The 22,085-nt window shown below is 51.9% G+C and overlaps 8 protein-coding genes across 8 annotated transcripts; 5 read left to right on the plus strand and 3 right to left on the minus strand.

Annotated features, from left to right (window-relative positions):
* Positions 1–1,947: 1,947 nt before the first annotated feature.
* TRIREDRAFT_62230 (uncharacterized protein) lies at positions 1,948–3,787 on the minus strand (the record flags this gene model as incomplete). The annotated part of the gene is made up of 5 exons (XM_006965765.1): positions 1,948–2,059; positions 2,123–2,199; positions 2,308–3,377; positions 3,454–3,628; positions 3,692–3,787. The coding sequence occupies 5 exons, from the start codon at positions 3,785–3,787 to the stop codon at positions 1,948–1,950; spliced, it is 1,530 nt and encodes a 509-aa protein (XP_006965827.1).
* A 1,156-nt stretch (positions 3,788–4,943) lies between these two features.
* Positions 4,944–6,539, plus strand: TRIREDRAFT_62484 (uncharacterized protein; the record flags this gene model as incomplete). The annotated part of the gene is made up of 1 exon (XM_006965611.1): positions 4,944–6,539. The coding sequence occupies one exon, from the start codon at positions 4,944–4,946 to the stop codon at positions 6,537–6,539; it is 1,596 nt and encodes a 531-aa protein (XP_006965673.1).
* A 1,041-nt stretch (positions 6,540–7,580) lies between these two features.
* On the plus strand, positions 7,581–9,189 carry cel7b (glycoside hydrolase family 7). The gene is made up of 3 exons (XM_006965612.1): positions 7,581–8,360; positions 8,431–9,020; positions 9,078–9,189. The coding sequence occupies exons 1-3, from the start codon at positions 7,591–7,593 to the stop codon at positions 9,095–9,097; spliced, it is 1,380 nt and encodes a 459-aa protein (XP_006965674.1). The 5' UTR covers positions 7,581–7,590; the 3' UTR covers positions 9,098–9,189.
* Positions 9,190–9,559: 370 nt separating this feature from the next.
* Positions 9,560–11,464, minus strand: TRIREDRAFT_62711 (transmembrane amino acid transporter protein; the record flags this gene model as incomplete). The annotated part of the gene is made up of 2 exons (XM_006965766.1): positions 9,560–11,236; positions 11,348–11,464. The coding sequence occupies 2 exons, from the start codon at positions 11,462–11,464 to the stop codon at positions 9,560–9,562; spliced, it is 1,794 nt and encodes a 597-aa protein (XP_006965828.1).
* Positions 11,465–14,510: 3,046 nt separating this feature from the next.
* Positions 14,511–16,540, plus strand: TRIREDRAFT_71532 (uncharacterized protein; the record flags this gene model as incomplete). Its single annotated transcript, XM_006965613.2, has 5 exons — positions 14,511–14,736; positions 14,799–14,990; positions 15,047–15,173; positions 15,240–15,808; positions 15,876–16,540. The coding sequence occupies exons 4-5, from the start codon at positions 15,265–15,267 to the stop codon at positions 16,538–16,540; spliced, it is 1,209 nt and encodes a 402-aa protein (XP_006965675.1). The 5' UTR covers positions 14,511–14,736; positions 14,799–14,990; positions 15,047–15,173; positions 15,240–15,264.
* Positions 16,541–16,825: 285 nt separating this feature from the next.
* Positions 16,826–17,908, minus strand: TRIREDRAFT_107843 (uncharacterized protein; the record flags this gene model as incomplete). The annotated part of the gene is made up of 2 exons (XM_006965767.1): positions 16,826–16,998; positions 17,062–17,908. The coding sequence occupies 2 exons, from the start codon at positions 17,906–17,908 to the stop codon at positions 16,826–16,828; spliced, it is 1,020 nt and encodes a 339-aa protein (XP_006965829.1).
* A 365-nt stretch (positions 17,909–18,273) lies between these two features.
* TRIREDRAFT_107844 (uncharacterized protein) lies at positions 18,274–19,100 on the plus strand (the record flags this gene model as incomplete). The annotated part of the gene is made up of 2 exons (XM_006965614.1): positions 18,274–18,490; positions 18,556–19,100. The coding sequence occupies 2 exons, from the start codon at positions 18,274–18,276 to the stop codon at positions 19,098–19,100; spliced, it is 762 nt and encodes a 253-aa protein (XP_006965676.1).
* A 1,165-nt stretch (positions 19,101–20,265) lies between these two features.
* TRIREDRAFT_4114 (uncharacterized protein) lies at positions 20,266–21,858 on the plus strand (the record flags this gene model as incomplete). Its single annotated transcript, XM_006965495.1, has 2 exons — positions 20,266–21,501; positions 21,556–21,858. 2 exons carry the CDS (start codon positions 20,266–20,268, stop codon positions 21,856–21,858), a joined length of 1,539 nt encoding a protein of 512 aa, XP_006965557.1.
* Between the last annotated feature and the right edge of the window lie 227 nt (positions 21,859–22,085).

Raw genomic sequence — 22,085 nt, forward strand, 5'->3', positions numbered from 1 at the left:
ATTTCTACAGAGGTGCGATTCAAATTCAGATGTGATTCTTCAGAGGTTTAGTTTCGGAGCGTGCCATCGTCGACAACAGAGATTTGTCTGTCTTTTTAATTCAAGTATACTCTCATTGCTGAAGGAGTAAAGCAGGATTATAATCGACACAGGCCGTGTATCAGCTTGGTATAGAAGCTCGGCACCTTTGCTTGACTGCTCCCGGCACAGTGAGATATATCCTCCGACCACATCTCCCGAATACTACCATGTGTATAATGCACATAAGGACCTGGATCAAGCCAGGGTGGAGCATTGATATTTCTCACGTGTGCCTTCCAACTGATATCCAGCGGTGACCCTTCTGTCCCAAAGTCGTGCCAAGCCCGGACTGTCGCCTCTCGCTCATCGACGGAAATCTTGATGGCGATATCTGTAGGGCAGTGCAGACAGGAATCGAATATCCACTGGCCGGGTGATGCGTAAGCTAATGCTATACCATCCTCGAGCAGAGTATAATCTCTAAGCCAGATGGCGAGCTGCTGCTGTACATCGTGATTAGTAGGCATGTGTGCTAGCCGATGAAGAGACCATTCCTTGCAACTGCGAGACCTCGCGGCTCCGCTACGCATGTGCATGTGCGGGCAGACCGGAATATTTGAATGTGAATTGTCTGGGAAGAGTGGCAAAGCTATACTCGTATGATTGTTGATATTCCACTCTTCGTGTAGGATAAACCGTTTGTTGATGATCCTGGGCTCTACGGCATAGGACTCTGCAAGGGGCGGTATGAGTGATATGCCCGTTCGCGTATAAGGAGCCATCAGTGCCGCAAGGTATTGCTGATGTACGTTGCCCAGGCGAGACAGCTTGAGGGCAAACTGTATGTGGTAGTGCTGCATGGAATACCCTTCGACCTCGATTCCCCGAGAATACTCAACACTGCAAGGGACATCCCGATACCTTACCCTCCAGAAGGCCGCTGGCACATCTGATGTGTCGACAGGATGTAGCTTACAGCATTTGACACAGGCCCAGCGATTTGGTAGGGTGTAAGCCAGACCAACCCAGAATCCAATCTGATCTTCAAGGGAGAGTCGTGAGAATTCGGTATCCCAGTCTTGAGATACAAGGTGCCGAAGCGCTTTACAGGTGTGTGAGAGGAGAAATTTGTCATGTAAAGCTAGGTTATCAATAATAAGAAGGAGAATTTCTGGCGGAAGCTGGAGAATAGCGGCCTTGGGTTTCTTGAGCATGTAAAGGCGGCAGCCTTTGCCCAACAGTCGAAAGCAATGCATGTTGGAATGCGTAATGTCTAGGAAATGGTAGATGCAGTTTGCGACTTCTGAAGAAGGAATCAAAACCCCTCCTATACTTTCATGTGCTTTATGAAGGCTACGTAATTGTGCGCCAATGGCGTTTGCTAGTTAATTCAAAGAGTAGTGTTTGATCACTGACCAGATGACTAGAAACGCCGTGTGTGGCGTGCCAGCAGAGAAATCCAACGGATCTGCGGCAATGTGCTTGAAATAAAGTGGCTATTATGCAATAAGAGTGTCTATCTATCTATCTATCTAGAAATTAAAAACCCAATCAAGTAGTGACTGAGATCTATATCGAATATCTTAGCTTCCTACTTGCTCCTACATCAGGCTGCGTATCGAATCTCCAATCTTCAATTACACCTGTGAAGCCACCGAATCTGCGATGCTCGAGATTGTTGAGCACTGTCAGGTAGGTAGTGGCAACATCCATCTCCTTGCTAGAGCTTACCGAGAGACTTCTTCGCCGCTTTGACAAGTCTCAGGCAGCACCGCCCATGAAGGGAATGGTTTGCTGCGGGCATGTGATATTGGATGATGGGAGTATGCCTTGAAAGTATGCCTGAACGTGTTGAAAGTAACAGTTCGACCCTCCCTGGTTGATGACTGTATGCTGTAGTCGGGAGAAAAGTAATCCTGAGTTAGCTCAGACTCTTATTGCGGATGGTTTTGAGGATGAGATGCGAGAACAACTCACACCAACGGCTTCTTGCAGGAGAAGTATCGAGCCGGGAAATCGTGAAGATGTTGTACGCGCTCTACTCAAAGGCAAGACTGATTAGTAACATACTAGATGGTGAGGGAGCTTGGCAGAAACATACGAGTTCAATGGCGTTATAGGGTCAATGGTATTGCTCGTTATCAGGATCGGGAAAGACGTAGGTCTGTCTAGTCCAATCTTTTGGTCGTCTGTATAAAGAAAAAAGCTGATCAGATTATGTCCGTTACATATGTCCTTTTTCCCTCGCCTCTGAACATCCACGGAGGCGAATAGAAACAAAGAGACAGGACGAGAGAGATGCTCACCTTGAACCACCATGCTGTCAGGCAGTTGTGGTCGGAATGATCGGCATAAGATGGAGTCCACGAAGATGGGATAGACATCGCCGATGTACTTGCTCTTGGAGACCGTATACTCGGCATAGCTCTTGAACTCTTTGATGGAAGTAAGCTTGTTTCTCCGATATGAATCGGCGCATTGGATAACGTGGCCGGAATCGAACGTGGCGTCTTGCCCGTCAAACATGCCCACCAGAGCAGACGCGTTCCCACGCTCGAGCTGATGTAGGATGTCGGCCATGACTGGGAAGGACGCTGCTGGGACGTATAGAGAAGTAACGAAAAGGGCCTTGAGGTCTGAATATGTGACCAACGCCGGCAGGCCTCGACTCTGAGCGTTACTTATAGGGACAGGATGGTTCTGAAGTTGAAGGATGACCTTGTCCATTCTGGCTATAATGTTTGCTGGTGTAGGCCCCCAGAAGGAGCATTTTTCAGGACCTGCGGCATGGCAGAAGCTCGAGAATGTTCCCATGGCCTCGTCCATCTGAGCGACGTTGACACTCCAGGCGTTGTCATAGTACTGCTCTGCGTCCACAATCCCGTCAAGAATCATTCTCCCGATTCGGTCAGGAAACATGGAAGCAAAAGTGGCACCGACAACAGTGCCGTAGCTGATGCCATAGAGCCACAATTTGGCATCTGATGGTGCCTGGCCAGCCAACTCGGCCTCGGCCTCAATGAAAGTGAGTAAGTCGCGGGCGACTGCGGGTGTAGTCACATAAAAACCATGAGGCGATTCTTTCTTGACCGCATCGTTGCACCACTCTCCGTAGATGGAACTTGAGTAGTATTGTTCCTCAAACGATGCTGATGAGATGTTTGTCACGCCCGTGCGATGTAGTCGATTGAAGGCGGTTCTTGCTTCTGCATTGCCCGAGAAACAGTCGAGGCTCGGGCCGCTGTTGTTCACACCGCGAGGGTCATAGGAGACGATGTTGTACTGCTCTCCAAAGGCTAGGCTTGCGAGGGCCTGGTTGGAGAGGAGGAGGTCGATGCCAGAACCACCCGGACCGCCTAACGAACAGTCAGTCCAGTCACCTGAATTTCATATTCACTCAACTTTGCATGAGTAATCTAATCGAGGCCTTACCGGGATTGACTATGATACTTGGAGACTCGGCGGTGGCATTCTTTCCAGCGAGTTTCAGAAAGGCAATTGACGTGGTGCCAACACTCTTGTTTGAATAGTCCAAAGGAACCTCCAGTCTAGAGCATGTAAAGCCATCGAAACATGGTGTCCACGTCAGGTTGGCTGACGGTTTGATCTGCATGGATTGTTAATATGATGTAAAGCATGAAGATGTATCTTGGAAAAGTGCAAGACTCACGTCGTCAAATTTATAGACCATGCTTCTATCATTCCAGCCATGGGCTTTGCATCCCAAACTGGTGAAGAGGAAGAGTACGCTCAGAGGTGCTTTCATTGTATGGCTTGTAAGGAATGATAGGTGATGGGAGTGTCATAGTTGCAGCTGGCACAATGGAGATATCAGACAACTACTTATACCAGTTGATGACCCCCAGGAGACTTGTCCTGGCGCCCCGCTTGTACGAAGCATCCAATCGGTAGGTATCTTCTCCAACATGACCAGGCATCGTTGACATCGCCCCATCATCTCGACTATGTGCGTAGAGCGACGTGCTGGGTGGCGGTGCTTGTTGGCACCTGGCAGTTAGTCGACAGAGCTCTTCCTTCTCAGCCTCGTGTGACGATGTAGAGAGCCCATGAAGGATTTCACATGGAGTGACAGAATACGACGAGAGCTGAAGCCTGGGGTGCGGCACCCTTTTCCCTACAATTATGGTCCCTGAGTTCCATCTTTTCGGCCTGAAGGCCATCCCATCTCGCTGATGGAAGCAACTAAATCTGAATATATTTGCAGAACTTGAGGAAATTCCTGAAATATCTTGCAGTCGGGACGTTGGAACGGTGTTCTTACACATGCCGTGTAAACACTCCACTATCCGGACCCCTGACGAGCTCCTTCGCTCGCCCCGCCTGTACGAACTGGCCAATTAACAATCTGACAAGATACGCACTAGTCTCTATTACGATTCATGGATTCCTTCATCTCCTCGGCCTTGTTCCATTGTCGTCGTATACGAGATCCTCAGGGCAAGTAGCCACTAGCATACAGGTAGAGATCGGGTCTGTGAAGAGATCGCGGCCAGTCTAAGCCCCTGTATAAACACCCTGGTCAGTACACGTGCGGTGATGAGTACTTTGACCTCCAGCCTCGTATCATAATGCCCGCCCGTCCTTTTCTCACCAAAGCAGATCGCAGGAGATGCGGTAGATGGCTTCCCGCTACTGTACACACATACGATCGGACGAACAGACGACCCTCTGCTTGAAACGGCGCCTACCGCAATTATTGGTCAATTCAGAATTATCGTGATGAACGGGATGGCGAAAGAGGACACCAAGGCGGCCAATCAAGCCTGGAGAAAGAAGCCTCGGAAGTTTGCTCCAAAGTCGAGACTGGGCTGTAAGACTTGCAAGTGAGTCTAGACTCTGTGTTTTGCTACCTCTTTGCGGTCAACTGTGTAAAAAGACTCACAAGCTGACACTCGACCCCGATGCCACCTCCCAGGATAAGACGAATCAAATGCGATCTTTCTCAGCCTTCATGCTCGAAATGCCAGTCCACAGGTCGCATCTGTGACGGCTACGGTGATATGCCTCTCGAGACTGAATCGGGTCGTTCTCACAACGACGTGAAAAACGGAGCAGATGGCGACACCATAGGCGGTGCGAATCGTCCAGAAACTTGTTGTGCGAGACACCACGGTCTCATTTCGCAGAATCCCAGACCCTTTATGGTCTTACCGATGACCGGTTCAGGCCAAACAGAGGCAATGGGGTTCTTTGAGTATATTTCGATCAAGCATCTCAATGAATACCGCCCTAGTGATTCATGGCGGAGAAGCCTCATGTTCTTCTCCCAGACGGTACCATCCGTGCGGTACGCTGCTATCGCATTGGCATTGGCCAACCAAAACTACCTGCATCGCGGGTTTAGCGACCAATTGCACCAACCGCCATCCTCGAAAGACTGGCTGTCAGACAGCGTTGCCTTGTTTTACTATAACCGAGCCATCCAGCTTCTTCTCAAGCAGGAGAACGGAGACAGCGAGGATACAACAGCCATCACGCTCTTGGTCTGTTATCTCTTCATCTGCTTTGATCATCTGGCGGGCAACTACGCACAGGCAATGAAGCACCTACGCGGAGGTGTTGAGCTCTCACGAAACGCCCAAAAGGCGATACTAGACGGCAACAATGCATACGACGAGACCAAGACCTCAGGAACTCACGCACTCATCTGCCAGATCACGAGACAGATCCGTCGTCTTGACATGCAAGCCGTAACGTTTCTGGTTGACTGGACTCCCGCCGATATCAAAGACACAGCCGTATCCCAGCTTGCGCATCCCAATAGTGCATTTCAATCTCTTGACCAAGCCGCTGACCACCTACAGAGTCTCATCGCTCGAGTCATGAGTCTACGCAATAACCCGGGACAGCAAATGCTTCCTTTGTCAGTCAAGAATGCAGTTCTCGAACAGTTGGAAACGTGGTCGACTCTCTTCGAAAACATGCTGCAACAACATGGCAGTTCCTCTGATTCAGAGGAGACGGCATACCCGCTCATCACACTGCTACGCCTACAGTATACCATCGTATGGACTTATCTCAGTAGCTCAGGGCCTGGGAGGGAAATGGAATACGACAACTTCCTGACCCAGTTTCAGCAATGCGTGGCGTTGGCAGGCGACTTCGCGGCAGTGCATGAGCGATATTCGGGGTCGTTGAAGCCGACGTTCACGCCGGAGATTGGCATGATCCCAGTGCTTTACATCATCGGGGCCAAATGCCGGCATCCTGTTGTGCGGCGGGAGGCCTTGGGTCTTTTGAGGCGGCAACCGATCCGGGAGGCGGTTTGGGATAGCGTTGTTGTTGCCAGGGTAGTGGAGAGGATAATGGAGATTGAGGAGGTTGGGTTTGAGAAGTGGGAAATGATACAGAGTATGGAACAGGTTCCGGTGTGGCAGAGGGTTGAGACGCTGTCTTGGGCACATGTCGTCGTCGATGGACAGTCTGCGGGCAGAGTGGACATTAACTATACGTTCTGCGCGCGAGAGGGATCGCATATTGAGTCTTTCATGATGTAATAAGCTTGGGCTTGACAGCGTTCTATTGCCAGTGTATCAACGAAGTGGTATGTACCATCGTGCTCTGTCCAGACGTTTTGGTCAGGTCGACAAACAGGCTTTTCTTCCTATTCTCTTTCTTTGATATATACACGCTTAGAAATGTGTCAAAAAGAACAGAAACCTCTTTTGATGTAGTTATGCGCATGCTAGACTGCTCCTGTTTCATGTGGTTACAACAAACAGTCTGATCGACTTCGAATACTTGGACTGATGAAGGTTGTACAGATTGCTGACAGATGTCGTAATGCAGAGCAAGGCTGTAGATTCCATAAAACCAGTTGCTTCGCCTGCTGTGGCTCTGGAGAACCAAAGAGACGTGTCTCGGGAGGGTAAGTGGTATCGAATCTATGAGAGAAGCCCAGTCTAAGAGAGGACCATCTCGCCAGGGGAAGATGAAGCTGGTTACAACTGATTTGTTTTCCCGTCTGCCACCATGGTATAGAGCCTGGACCAATCAGGCTAAATCATTGTATACAATAAGCCTAGAGAAAACCTGAAATCTGTCCTCGTCCTTTGTCCGTTGTCTAATTATCCGTTATTTTCGAACGATGATACAGTATGAGTTTTGCCGAAATTTTGCTAAAGGTACTATCGACGGGGGACACAAGGGTTGAGTCTGTATAACGGCTCGAAACAGCAGCTGGTAGCAGGAATCCAGGCCCGCGTTTCATTTGGATTCATTTTCCCATATTCCCCTTGCAGAAGGATACGACAGTAGCATTGGAAACCGTAAATGACGGCAAAAAGCATGGTTCTGCTCAGATACTCCAAGCCAACCTATCGGGTCCTGGAGGCTATTTCCAACATCTCATAGCCTAACAGAAATAACGGAAGTCGGCATCTGTATCGCTCAAACTGACCAGACGAGCCCGCCATATCGAGGCAGAGTTACTCTGTGTTGCAAATCCAACTTATAAAGACAACAACCGCAAACTTTGTCTTGTCGCCATCAGATTGTTCGCCAAGCACCCTCCCCCCCCCCTATCTTAGTCCTTCTTGTTGTCCCAAAATGGCGCCCTCAGTTACACTGCCGTTGACCACGGCCATCCTGGCCATTGCCCGGCTCGTCGCCGCCCAGCAACCGGGTACCAGCACCCCCGAGGTCCATCCCAAGTTGACAACCTACAAGTGTACAAAGTCCGGGGGGTGCGTGGCCCAGGACACCTCGGTGGTCCTTGACTGGAACTACCGCTGGATGCACGACGCAAACTACAACTCGTGCACCGTCAACGGCGGCGTCAACACCACGCTCTGCCCTGACGAGGCGACCTGTGGCAAGAACTGCTTCATCGAGGGCGTCGACTACGCCGCCTCGGGCGTCACGACCTCGGGCAGCAGCCTCACCATGAACCAGTACATGCCCAGCAGCTCTGGCGGCTACAGCAGCGTCTCTCCTCGGCTGTATCTCCTGGACTCTGACGGTGAGTACGTGATGCTGAAGCTCAACGGCCAGGAGCTGAGCTTCGACGTCGACCTCTCTGCTCTGCCGTGTGGAGAGAACGGCTCGCTCTACCTGTCTCAGATGGACGAGAACGGGGGCGCCAACCAGTATAACACGGCCGGTGCCAACTACGGGAGCGGCTACTGCGATGCTCAGTGCCCCGTCCAGACATGGAGGAACGGCACCCTCAACACTAGCCACCAGGGCTTCTGCTGCAACGAGATGGATATCCTGGAGGGCAACTCGAGGGCGAATGCCTTGACCCCTCACTCTTGCACGGCCACGGCCTGCGACTCTGCCGGTTGCGGCTTCAACCCCTATGGCAGCGGCTACAAAAGGTGAGCCTGATGCCACTACTACCCCTTTCCTGGCGCTCTCGCGGTTTTCCATGCTGACATGGTTTTCCAGCTACTACGGCCCCGGAGATACCGTTGACACCTCCAAGACCTTCACCATCATCACCCAGTTCAACACGGACAACGGCTCGCCCTCGGGCAACCTTGTGAGCATCACCCGCAAGTACCAGCAAAACGGCGTCGACATCCCCAGCGCCCAGCCCGGCGGCGACACCATCTCGTCCTGCCCGTCCGCCTCAGCCTACGGCGGCCTCGCCACCATGGGCAAGGCCCTGAGCAGCGGCATGGTGCTCGTGTTCAGCATTTGGAACGACAACAGCCAGTACATGAACTGGCTCGACAGCGGCAACGCCGGCCCCTGCAGCAGCACCGAGGGCAACCCATCCAACATCCTGGCCAACAACCCCAACACGCACGTCGTCTTCTCCAACATCCGCTGGGGAGACATTGGGTCTACTACGAACTCGACTGCGCCCCCGCCCCCGCCTGCGTCCAGCACGACGTTTTCGACTACACGGAGGAGCTCGACGACTTCGAGCAGCCCGAGCTGCACGCAGACTCACTGGGGGCAGTGCGGTGGCATTGGGTACAGCGGGTGCAAGACGTGCACGTCGGGCACTACGTGCCAGTATAGCAACGACTGTTCGTATCCCCATGCCTGACGGGAGTGATTTTGAGATGCTAACCGCTAAAATACAGACTACTCGCAATGCCTTTAGAGCGTTGACTTGCCTCTGGTCTGTCCAGACGGGGGCACGATAGAATGCGGGCACGCAGGGAGCTCGTAGACATTGGGCTTAATATATAAGACATGCTATGTTGTATCTACATTAGCAAATGACAAACAAATGAAAAAGAACTTATCAAGCACTGTACCAAGGAAGCTCATTATGCGTCTGGCGGGTTCAAATGATCCGTGATAGGTTATGCCAGCTGATTGTTTGCCCGCAGGGTTGACACCACCAGGGGATAATGGCCACTTTCATCTGAATCAAGGACAGGAGCCGTTGATGATTTCCAGATATCCTATCTTCATCGCTAGTACTAATAACAAGTAAGCAAACAGCCAGCTACACTCGTACACACCGCTCATGAAAACATAAGACAAAGCTCAAGCCATGTCAAGCACCACCCCATCGTACACGTACATCTTCTACCAATCTGTCCAGATGCCGGCTACGTCAGCCTCCAACCCATTGCGATACAATGACGGATGTCGTATAGACCATGGCAACGGCTCCCACCACCATTGTCACTGCGTCCAAAGTCTTCTCCCACCTGCTCTCAGCAACGCCCTTGAAATGCAGGAATGCCGGATACATGTAGACCAATGGAATGCAGGCAAAAGATCCCGTCAGCGCCACAAACTTATCCAAATCACTTGCTCCCACCACCGCCACGCCGATGCATGCCACAATGGTCAAGGCCCGGAGGCCGTTCTTCTTCCACTTGATTGCCGCGCTCTTCTTACCAGTGGCGCGCTCTCCGAAAATCGACGTTTCCAATATGCGGATCGCGGGGAACAGCTGCACAGGCTCGCCAGCCAGTACGGCCAGCGAGTAGAGAAACTGGACTGCATTGACGAGAGGCGAGTCCTGGGGAAAATTGGAGATGATTTGAATCTTGGTGTGTTCTCCAAACGTCGCATAGCAGAGTGCGCCGACTGATGTGAAGATGGCCGTGATGAGGAGCATGACAAAGTAGAGGAGGCCCTTGAACTGATGAGGCTTCTTCATACTCGACTGAATTGGCAGGATCAGGCCAATGCCCTCAAACGTGAAGATCGCCGAGCCCAGAGTCAGGGGAAAATCGGAGGGGTTGAAGAGCTTGACGCTTGGCTCCATACCGTGCCTGACCAGGCTTCGAATGTCAAAATACCAGATGTATACGAGTCCAATGAGGATGAAGGCGTCCGCCACCAGAGCAACCGGACCCAGCTTGGAGATGTTGCGGATCCAGGCTAACGGAATGAGAGGGAGGAACTGAAGCGCAATTAGGCCCGACACCCCGAAATGACCAAGGCCGTTGGTGACAGCGTCGAGGAAGGAGAAGAGATTTTCAGCAGTGAAGATAATGCCTGAGCAGACGAAGCCCAGCTGAGAAATGGCAATGGAGGCGAGAATCAAGCTTCGAAACCGGGGTCCAACGACGGCCTCGCCAATGTCTCCATAGCCACCGCCGTACTTGTGGCGGCAGTCCAGAAGTAAGCGGAAACAGAAGCAATTGACCAGTGACACGGAGATGAGCGCCAGTGACGAAAAGAGGATACCTCCGTTGCGGAATGCCTTGGGCAGGAACAGGATGCCTGTGCCGATGAAAGCCTTGAGCAGCGTGAAGAAGGTCTTGACTGTGCTCGCGTCACCCTGGCGGGCAAGACGGCGGGAGCTTCTCCGGCGACCAGCACTCGGTCGCGCAAGCAGCGGACGCCGCTCGTCGGCGGCTTCTTCCGCCTCATCAGTGACGGCAGACTCGTCATCGTCGTCCGTATCGTCGAGCGCTTCGCCGGCAAAGCTGCCGTAGAGGTCGAGGAAGTCAACGAACGTGTTGGCCACAATCATGCCGCTCTGCTGCCTCTGTCGAGCTCGGCGCCGCAGGTGCTGCCGCCTGAAACCGCCGGGCTCGAGCTGCTCAGAGTGCGTCAACTCGCCTGCCGGACTCAGGTCGGGCGAGCGGCGGTGAGAGAAGGTATTGGATCGGCGGAGAGAGCCTGCTTTGGCCTTGATCTTGAACATGTCGCGATGGATGTCGCCGCCCTGAAGCTTGAGCGAGGACTCGAGCGTCTCGAGGGTCGGCGTTGCGTCGCTGCTCCCGTTATTCTCGTTGCCATTGCCATTGCCATTACTGTTGGAGCCTCCCAGCTCGGTCGCAGAGGCCGTCGCAGGAGTAGCAGAGGCACCGCGTTGGCTCGCCGAGGCAGAACCGACAATGGGCTCTACGGGCACCTCGACGGGCCCGTTGGCCAGGCTGACCTCTGGATCGGCCGAGTAGCCCTCGGGAAGATGACGGTCGAGGATGGCAGCCTGTCGATGCACGCTGTCGGCGCTGTTTGGGCTGCCAACCGTGCCGGCCAGATCCGGTTCAGACATGGCGGTTGATGGCGACTTTTGCGTTGTTTCACCGCTCCGCCCTGGGGAAGCACAGCGCCGGCGAGGAGGCCAATTGTGCTGGATCGGAGGCAGCTCTAGTGATGATTCAGACGGTGTGGCAGCGGTTGACTGTAGGGATCGTTAGCTGGTGAGCTGCTGAGCCATCCTAGAGCAGGTCGTGGACGGATTCAAGGCCGATTGAGGGGAGGAAAAGTTGACGATGCACAGAAGCAAGCAATGGAAGGAGGTGGAAGTGAGACGAGCTTCACTCGACGTTGGACGGGCGATCGGCATGCGGATCTCCGGATCGAGGCGCGACCCGGGCATCGGAGTACCGCCAGGTATCCGCTACTGGGCCGCCGCAGCACCGGTACGCCGTCGGTACCTCGTCCAGTATCGATAAGCTCCAGTGGGACAATAGCGGCTGCAGGCGGCTGGACCGCTGGAGCTGAGTGGCAAATCGGGCGTTTGCGGCGCTGTGATTCGTCGACGAGAATGCGGAGAAGTGCCTCTTGGGTAACGGGTGCCGTACAGTGTCGCGTACCCGCTACCCTGCAGGACCTGGACGAGAGCCCATGACTTCATGGTTCCTGAGAGCTGAGAAGCGATCTCGATCTGTTTGCGGCTTGGCCGAATATGTAATGGATTCAAATAATCGTGAAAAGAGAAGCAGTTTATGAGATTGAGCTAGAGGCTACCTCTGATGAAGGAAGCGCAGCGTAGCGTCACGCAGCTCCATCAAGTCCTCAACGTCCATCACTCTGGATAACTGATAAAGGGAGAGAAGGGCTTCCGGATCTGTATGACAGCAACTTGAAGATGCTGAACAGAGCTTTGTAGAGCTGGTCTTCTCACACTAATAAGAATGTGGGAGTACCACAGAATAAAGCAATCTTTGTATGCGAAGTAGTACCTGTAATTCGATCGTTCAGTGCTGATCGGTGCATCAACTTCAGAGATGGGGCCGATGTTTCCTTCCAGCTTCACATCTGGGCTTGAAATGATACGATCATTGAACGCACTCATACGAAAGGTTGCAATGAAATGGACAAGCCATAAAGAACTTCCAACGAACGTCCTTGTCATCTTGTCTTGTCTATATTCCTGGAGAATGTCTGCTCCTGGTGTCGCTGTGATCTTTATAAGAGTCTGTCCACCTTCAAGATACAATAATCTGTACCTCTAGGGAAGGAGGGGGTTCCAGTTTTGACTCAATCAATACACTCTGCTAACAACCGTGCGCTTGCTTCTATCAAGCCTGATGATTGGTACTGCATACCGTCGCCGGGTTCGATTCAGCAACTGTAATGCCACTCTGAAACGCTCCGTCCAGTCACCGTGGCCGTCGTTGCGGCCTAGTAGCTTAGAGAATCAATGGCCTTGTACTGTTTCAGGCTTCTTGCTCTCATTCTGTCTCCTGGTGATACCTACATGCTGCGATAGTTGGTGCCTTTTTACCCACCTTGCAGTGGTGTGTATTTGCGTACACATGGCGAGGTTTGTGCTTGCGTACTAATTATAACGATGAACTTCAGAGCTAGAACGAAATCATGAATATGACTTCCTTGCCTTGGTTACTGTAGGTACCTAATCGTGCATCATTGAGTACCTACATGGATTTGACCTACCATTCTGTTTATCATTAGAGTGATGCGTCCACATTTCAGGAAGTTCCACAACGCCCCTGGAAGAAGTGGTAGAGGAGTCTGCCGGATCATATGTCATTGCGCAACCCTTGCACGTATGGTAGGCCTGGCCAACCGCTGTTCTCCTTCCAACATGAAGATGGCATGAGGCATGCTTCCCGTGCCTCTCCTCTGTAATATTTCGGAACTCGACGTGCATACCTCGGCCTTTCAACTGGATCCAAATCATGACGAACAATCCACGCTGGGGGCTTAATCGTGGAGTGAGACATGGAAAAACCCATCAATGATGCCGTTTATGATCTGATCCATGTCGATGATCAGGATGAAGCCTACAGAGCTCATTGCAAAGTATATACCGGCGCGATAAGGTGAGCAGAGAATCAGGCGATGAAGACCTTGCATGTGTCATGGAAAGAGATATGCTCCCTTGAACCAAAATGCCTGGAATAGTGATGGAATGACCGAGAAGTCTGTGTGTTCATCATACAAGCGTGCCTGTAACTCTAGCCGATTGGCTGCGAATAGACGCGAACCTGGCTCGTCGAAAAGGATTCGATCAGCTTCCGTCGCTTATGAGCCGTGCTCCAGGGATCGCTAAACGAGACTATGCATCGACACATGCTCTTGGAAGCCGGCTAGTAGTACGATGCTTTGCGGCAAGCCAACTCTATATGTACATGTCCTCCGTATGCCAAGGTGCCTGCAGATGGATCTGGCAGGGGTTAGAGTATCATGCAAGGATTTTCTCCACAAGCCATCATCCATCCGGGAATAAGATATGCTGTTGTACCTGAGCAGGTGAACCTGCAGAATGGAAACAAGCTGCTTGTTCCTTTTCGAGTGCGACGCCTCTCGTCTCCATGCATCATCTGGGCTTTATTCCAAGCATAGAAACTTGTCATTCATGCTGGGAGTAGTGGAATGTTAGGATACGGGAAGAGAACCAAAGACGAAATAGCCAAGAAGCTCACCGGAAAGTCGAATCCCACAGACCGTTAGCATCAGAGGCGGGCCGATTCGGGTCCACGTGGAGGATCGGGATTGCGGGGTGATTTCTGTTCTATCTTCTCGTGCTTTGCTGAAGCCATTCCCACTTGCCCAATGAAGAAGATCGTAAGAGTCTGTCCTCCGTAACCCCCGATCACGATGTGCGCTGAGAAGATTGTTGACGCTGGTGTTCGTTCATCTGCTTGGCACCGGCAGAATGAGACGAGTGGATGCTTCGGGGATCAAAGACCCGAATATCGTCGAAAAAGAAACGTACAGGTCGGGGCCAAATGTGTATATATACGGCTTGATGTTCTGCGACAAGAAAGGGCGATGTAACACAGAGTACAGCCCGTTGACAACCCTTTCATCTAGTTTCCCAGCATTGCTGTCTGCCTTTTCTTACAACAATGAGGGCTCCGGTCTCTCTCATCGTTGTGGGAGCTCTTTCGTCTCCAGCTCTCTCAGCCGTCCTCTCTCCTCTCCAACTCCGGGCTGTCGCCGGCCAGGGCTGGTCCTTGCAATCATCAACCTGCCCTTCCGGAACCCAGTCGTGCGGCAACGGGTCCTGCTGCCCTTCAACCTCGTTTTGTCAAGCGACTGGAAATGGAGAAGTGACTGCCTGTTGCCCTACGAGTGAGTGTTTTCATAAAGATCAATGACGACGACCAATATCTAATATTGGCTTTCTGAAATAGCAAGCAACTGTAGAGGCAGTGTTGAAGGCGCGCCCACCTGTGCAAGCCCAGCATGGTCGTTGTGGACGGGCAGTTACGGGAACGGATTCTGCTGCGAGGTTGGTCTGACCGGAGCATTTGTGAATGGCGGATCTGTAGCTGGCATTTGCGTGACTTCTGTTCCTTCTGGCTACTCTACTGCGTCGCTGGTAAGCAAAGACTCTTGTCGCGATGACAGTTTTCAATTTCTAACTTTGTACTATAGGCAACCAAAGGAACGGGCAGCCCAGCCACTTCAGTTCCTGCGTCAAGCACAGCTCGGACAACCATCAGGTCAACTTCTACAAAGCCAACCACGTCCAGCGGGCCGACGGCGACTACAGTCCCGAGAGCAGTGTATGTGCATTCATTATACATCGCAGCCGGGAGTTATCTGTACTAACGCCGAGCTTCTGCTATTAGATTCGCGCATTACATGGTCGGCAGCATGACTCCAGATGAAGCAGTCAAAGACGTCAATGATGCAAAGGCAGTTGGCTTCGATGCTTTTGCGCTCAACACGCACGACATCACATCTTCATGGGCACTGAATGCACTGCAGTATCTGTTCGACGCGGCGGACCAGAACGGCTTCAAGCTGTTCATATCCTTTGACATGAGCTGGCGGACCATCACGCCGTCGCAGATCCCATCCTTTTTGCTCAACTACATTTCTCGACCGTCATACTACAAGATTTCTGGCCGGCCTTTTGTCAGCACATATGACGGTGGTTTCATTGCAAACTCCGACTGGGTCTCGGGCTTCCAGCAGCCTCTGATTTCCCAGGGCATCAACCCGTATTTTGTTCCCAGTTTTGGCGATTGGAGCGGCTGGCCGAACAACTTCTTTTCCAGCTATCCCTCTGCTGATGGCGTCTTTAGCTGGGAGTCGGCATGGCCTGACCCAGGTACCACCATCTCGAATGTGTCAGACGTGGTTGACCAGAACCTGGCTCAGCAGGCACGAGCAGCTCAGAAGGTATTCATGATGCGTGAGTAACCCATACTTCCCCATTACACCTGTTTTTAGCAATCATGGCCAGCTAATGAGGTCAACAGCTCTGTCTAGCTTTCAGTTCAAGTACCTCGGCCCAGGCCAAGACTGGTACCGCATTGGCGAGGTCAACCTGCCGCAACGCTTTGAACAAATCCTAGCACTGAAGCCCGATCTCGTGGAACTCATTACCTGGAACGATGCCGGCGAGGGCCACTATGTGGGCAACTTCTTTGCGGAACAAATCGCGGGCTCGCCAATTGGCGATTATGCCAACGGGTTCGACCACACTGGATGGCAGCAGCTGGTGACGCCCTTCATCAAGGCATACAAGAGCGGCACGGCCACCAGCGGCAGCCAGATCTTGCCTCCCGGCTCAGCGCCCGTTGGGTCATTGTGGTATCGTACGTTGCTTAAGAGCGCCAGCTGTTCGTCGACGATACAGAACTACCAACAGGGCCAGGATACGGTCAACTATGCTGTCCTACTGCCGTCGAATGGATACACCATCAGAGTGTACAGCAACAACCAGCTCATTGGCAGCTTTGCTGGCTCTGCTGGGCTCAACTATGGTGCTGTTCCTGGCTTGCGTGTTGGCGGTGGGCAGTATATCCAAGTCGTCAATAGTGCTGGCTCTGTGGTTGCCTCGGCCACGGGAACGAAGCAAGTAGCAGCGCAGAGTTCCAACTCGGTTTGCAACTGGAACTATGAGGTGGTTGGCCTTTCGTGATATATTCCTCCGCAGCAGGGCATTTTGCAGGGCAATATGTACATAGATGGATGAGAATATATCCTCATTCTCAGAACTGATGAACAAATCTATATTAACGTTCTCCTTTGCATAGTCATTGGTTTCTTAGCATCTTTCAGGTCAACTGTTTACGCCATACTCAATGGTTTTCGCGGTCCCAGAAGCATCACGCCTTTTTCTGGGCCCATCAGCCATATTGTGACAAACATTACTCCTACATATCGAAATATTTTGCGTGCCTGATCTTGCTCACCCATTCTTCAGTTACCATGTCTTGACTACAAAAGAATTTAGCCGTTTTCCGTAGTCTACAATGTTCTGACAGAAATCAGCACAGTAATTATCGCTGATCCTCTCAGCTGCTAGGTCGCGTTGAAAGCTGACCAGCGTTTCCCTTAGCTCATGATACAGCTCGAAAAGCGCGCGATAGCGGAGAGCTAGGAAGATAGAAGAGTTCAGCGTCAGAACTACTCTAGAACGAAAGGCCTGAAGTTGCTCACTATTTGTGGGATCTGTAGGTGGCCGTTGGAGAAGGGAGTGAATCTCCTGTTGGAGGGAGACTAGAGTCTCCCGACAATGGTCTCTTGGCAACTTTGAGGACTTGCCGACAGGGGAGAGAAGTGAACCTCGCAGCTGCCTGACGTGATCGTCTACCATGCTTCCTATGGCCTGAAGCAGGTCTTCAAATTTGTTGGACACTGGGGAGCCCGTGGTCCGTAAAGAGCTTTGCGAAAGATGAGAGTCTTGAGATGCATTGCGTAGGGGGCAGGCGGGGGAATGTCCTCGGCTGAAGCGATTTCTTCTAGGACTGTGTGGTGAGATAGGAACCTCGAGCCGTGGCGATGTCAATGATATAGTTGTTGCGGGAGACGGCGTTGGAGAGGCGAGTGATTCTTTACTGCTGTTGTTTCGAAGTGTCTCTCGGGAGGAGGGAGACTGATAAGGAGTACCATCATCAATGGTAGTTGTGCGTATCGAAATGCGAGGACGTGGGCGGAGTGCAGCAGGTTCCGGGGATGGAGTTTGTGGAGGAGCATCTTGGCCTCCAACAGCTGCGGACAAGGAAGTTTGGCTCACGGAAGCGTAATGTGAAAGTGTGATGGTGGAATGTGACGGCTTTGGAATATCCGGCACGAATAATACGCGAGGGCGGCGAGCCTCGAACTTGACAACTGGCGCTGCCGAGGTCAAAGCCGCTGAGACGAGAGCCGTCGTTGTCGGAATCGATGGAGAAGGGTTGCGACGGCATTTGCGAGCCAGTCTGTGGTAAGAAGACCTGAACGAATGAGCATCTCTATGGACACCCAGGAACTCGCGCGAGTCTGAGAATGAAGACACTGCACTCATCACGGCTCTATAACGTGCTCACAACAGCAACGGCCGTTTGTCGAAAGCGTGTGGAAGCTGCTTCTCAGCGAAAAGCGGGGTTCGAGGGGAGATGCTTCTCATATACATGCATGGAGGCTGCTGGGTTGATGTTCTTGCGTAGGTCTGCAGCACATTGTATGCAGCTCGACGTGGACGCTGCTGATTTGCTTCTTCCGGACGCATAGGATGGCGAGGAGAAGAGCCGCGCCCCTCCGTCGGGTGGGGGACAAGTGACGGAGCCTTGCTTGGAACTATATGAAAAGAAGAGACATGTCCTCAGGTGGAGGGCATCCAAGGTTTTCAGTGCTTAGGACTCCTCAGGCCTATAGCCACAGTGGAAGCTCATGGAGGCCAAAGGAGACAGCTCGAAAATCTTGGACTATGTGGCGAGATCCCTCAACGAGGAAGAGGACTTTCATTTCCTTCGTCTGGAGTTCCTCCATCGTCTCAATATCGTCGAGCTACAGATCCAGCTTGTGCAAATAAAGAGGCGTATCCAGAACGAGCATGTATCAGATGCTGAATCGCTGGAGAAACTCCGCGTTGGCCTGAAGCACTATGGTAAGGACATTCACCCGCCTCATGGAAGTGCTACGGATCCATCTACTGACACTGAATGGCTTAAGCAACGGCGATTCGCGACTATCAGTTCCTCAGAAACATGAAGAATGTGGAGAAGGCGAGCATTCCGCATCGCAAGCTTCTGCTACAAAAATACTTCGACGCCGAGCTGGACCTTGACGATCCATACGAGGCACATTACGCATACTGCCATGATGTAAACGCAAACATCGACCCCATTCGCGAGTCTCTGCTCAAGTACATCCCCGACAACTTGGCCTTCTCACGCTCAAAGTGCCTTCAGAAGGGCGATGGCGACTTGCCCGAGGGAAAGCCTCCCCGTTCAGTCTCACCATTTGTCGACCGCCTCGCCCGCTTCATCATCTCCTTCATCGGGCCCGTCTTTCTTGTTGCGCCCATGATCATCATGACGCTCAACCCGTCGCAGACGAAAAGCTTGGTGACGGTGTCTGTGGCCGTCATCATCTTCTCACTGCTTCTGTCGTTTGGCGTCCGCGTTTCTAATGTCGATACCCTGGTCTCTACCGCCACGTACGCTGCGGTGCTTGTGGTGTTTGTCGGCACTTCCACTGGCGGCTCTAATTCGTGAGAATCAAACAATATTAAAATCTTTTCTTTCAATTTGTACTAATCAGGTTTCTATTGGCTATCTTTGGTGCGCATCAAACGGTTTAAAGGACTGGTTCGAGGAAGCATGCACCCGGAGAGGGCGGGAGTTGGGTCTAAATGCGGCTGAATGGACTTGTTCTCCCCCACAAACGGTTGAAAATGACAGGGAGCATGCAAAGTGGCGGGCAAACGATGTCTTTACCAACCATAGAATGCAGATGTCATGTCAGATGCTCTATGCTGAAGGATGCTTCGGAGACGACTACCCAGTTCATCAAGTCACAGGGTCTTTACTCTCGCCGTGTGGCTTCGCGAAGGCGCGACAGCACTCAAGATGTGGGTTAGAATTCCCGCTGTTGGGACTGAGAGCGGTCACTCAAGGATAATCGTCTTCATCAGGTATCACCGAGCTGCAGGTGTGTCCCATGGACAGCTGAAATGCATGTCGAGCCGTGTGGGTTCTGCCTCCATGGCGTCAGGCTGCATCCTGGCTGCCCAATCCCGTCACATTCCTTCCAATCAATTCTTCCCTTAACAACCTTTACTCAACTCGAAATCTCACTCTCTGGTGGGCCTTTTGTAACAGTCAGGCGAATGAAGTTGCATCACCGGCATGAGCGTCTGTTGGCTACACCGGCTGAGGAGGTGATGGTAGAGGTCAATAGAGGAACTCCATGTGACCAACAGAGTTAGTAAGTTTTCGTATAAGATCACGGTCGCTTCTCAAAAACGAGGAAATGAGGCTATCACAGTCCACACATTTCCGCAAATGGCCACGGAGGTCAGAGTGAGGCTACACAAACATGCCAAGACGGCACCCGATACGCTGGAGGCTGGTTGTGTGTGGTGGTACTATCACTAAGCTGAGAGCCTCAGATGATATCACAGTTCGGGTGAACGCATCTGTGTATTACAACTACGCAGAAGCAATGGTGAATGAAGGCTGTGGCGTGTTCAATCATATGACAACAGTGAGAGAGCGAGCATGTTGTAGAGTCATGCCCGCGAGAGAAGGACAAAGGGGATAGACTGCGAGTATATATAGTCCGGAAATTGCATCTCCAGACAGTGACCTCAAGGACAACATTCACCGCAACTTCAAAACATTTTGACATTACAGACATCAAACACTTCACTCAATTATAATGGCACCTATTCCTGGCGTCAGCGGTGAGCAGAGCGAATTCGGCACTGCGAGCTATGAGCAATGGAGGCAACAATACGCCACATCCAGCCATGAAACTGACCACGACATGCATCCTGGCCATATCATTCGCGCCTTGAACACCAAGGATATCAAAGCCGTCATCGCGTACGCCAAGCAAAATGGCAAGGCGATAGCCATACGCAGTGGCGGCCATCAGTATAGCGGTGCTTCGTCTACAGGCCAATCTAACATTCAGTTGGACCTTCGAAACACTTTCAAGGTCCCAGGAGAGGATTTGTCCCTCATACACCAAGGCGATGAGACTCAAGTTCGGACCAGTGTCAGCTGGAGCTTGCTTGAGATTAATTCTTTCTTGGGCGCCAACCATCTATTCGTTCCGCACGGGCAGTGCCAGTCTGTCTGCATTGGTGGTCATGCTCAGACTGGAGGCTATGGCCAGCTGGGTCGTAGTTTTGGACTGATGGGAGACCACATTGTCAAACTTGAGTTTATCGATCACGACGGCGTCGAGAGAAAGATTGCCCCAGCAAGCCACCCCGAGGAGTTCTTCGCTTGGACTGGTGGTAGTCCTGGAAATTTGGGAGTCCTGACTCACATCACTCTCAAAGTCTACCGAGATGCAGACTATCAAGGATCTCGAGGTCTCAAGGGTCTTCACATCTACACGCCCGAGGCTCTTCAAAAGCTTCTACAGGTCTTGGCCGAGATGAACGATGACGAAGAGTTTCCTCGTAACTATGATCTGTGCATCACAGTAATCAGCGAGGACTATCCTCTTGATGGCATCTTTGACCTCAAACGACTTACCAAACAAAGGACCGGGCTTTGCAGACTTGACGGAGCTTCACTCTTGCCCCTGATTGTCATCTATGCACAGTGGGTGCCATTCAAGAGCACCGACAAACCGGATGAGACGTGGTTCGACAAGCTCAAAGACGGCGCCGTTGTCAATGATGACCGCGTCAGGCCCATGTCAGAACTGACAGCGGAATGGATCTTCCGCAAGGATCGTGAATACAATCTCCCCTATGTGAAGCGCACATATGCGACCACAGCCACGAACCTGAGCAAGAACGGCTGGGTAGACTGGACCGCTGGACGCATAGATGAGGTGGTCAAGTCTACGGGAAACTACATCGCTGCTCAAATACAGCCTTACGGTGGGAAGTATGCCCGTTTTAGGGTCAACGATGATGGACGAAGCGCATACAGCGTAAGTACTCACCAGTTTCATATGAATATTGCAACTGGCTGATGAATCAATTAGTGGCGGGATTCCACGATGGTCTTGGGTCTCGACAACTTCTACGTTCCTGGAAACGGCAATAAAGAAGACGCAGAGGCATGGGCAGCTGTCAATGAACACCAGGGCATTGGCATGAATAAATACTTCAGTACGCAAGATCGACGCGTTCTCTGGGGATCATGGGGCAGCTATAACCTTCACAGCGTTTGGCCATGCTACTATGAGACTGAGGCAAAGTACAAGAAGCTCCAGAGAGCTAGAAAGGCGGCTGATCCATATGGGGTCTTTACCCCCAACTCTTTTTCTGTCTTGCGCGCTGATTAGATACTGGGGCAAATCCGCGGCTGTTGTTGAACAGGAGAGTGGCTGGTGTACTATATTGGTCTAAATCTAGCGATGTAAATGTGATAATCATCAGTTTGATTTCAAGGAACAGTAATAAATTGAATTGAGGTAGCATCTCAATGCGGGTTTCCATAGTCTACTGGTTAATCTCTCATCGGGGCTTCTCGTGGCTGGTGCTACTCTTCAGTGATCCCAACGGAGACTTA

Source organism: Trichoderma reesei, assembly GCF_000167675.1.
Source record: "Trichoderma reesei QM6a unplaced genomic scaffold TRIREscaffold_10, whole genome shotgun sequence".
In the NCBI taxonomy this organism is placed as follows: Eukaryota; Fungi; Ascomycota; class Sordariomycetes; order Hypocreales; family Hypocreaceae; genus Trichoderma; species Trichoderma reesei.

Coding starts and splice junctions, on each gene's coding strand:
- cel7b (XM_006965612.1), top strand. CDS start 7,591: ATGGCGCCCTCAGTTACACTGCCGTTGACCACGGCCATCCTGGCCATT. Junction 8,361..8,430: donor TATGGCAGCGGCTACAAAAG/GTGAGCCTGATG, acceptor ATGGTTTTCCAG/CTACTACGGCCCCGGAGATA. Junction 9,021..9,077: donor GTGCCAGTATAGCAACGACT/GTTCGTATCCCC, acceptor GCTAAAATACAG/ACTACTCGCAATGCCTTTAG.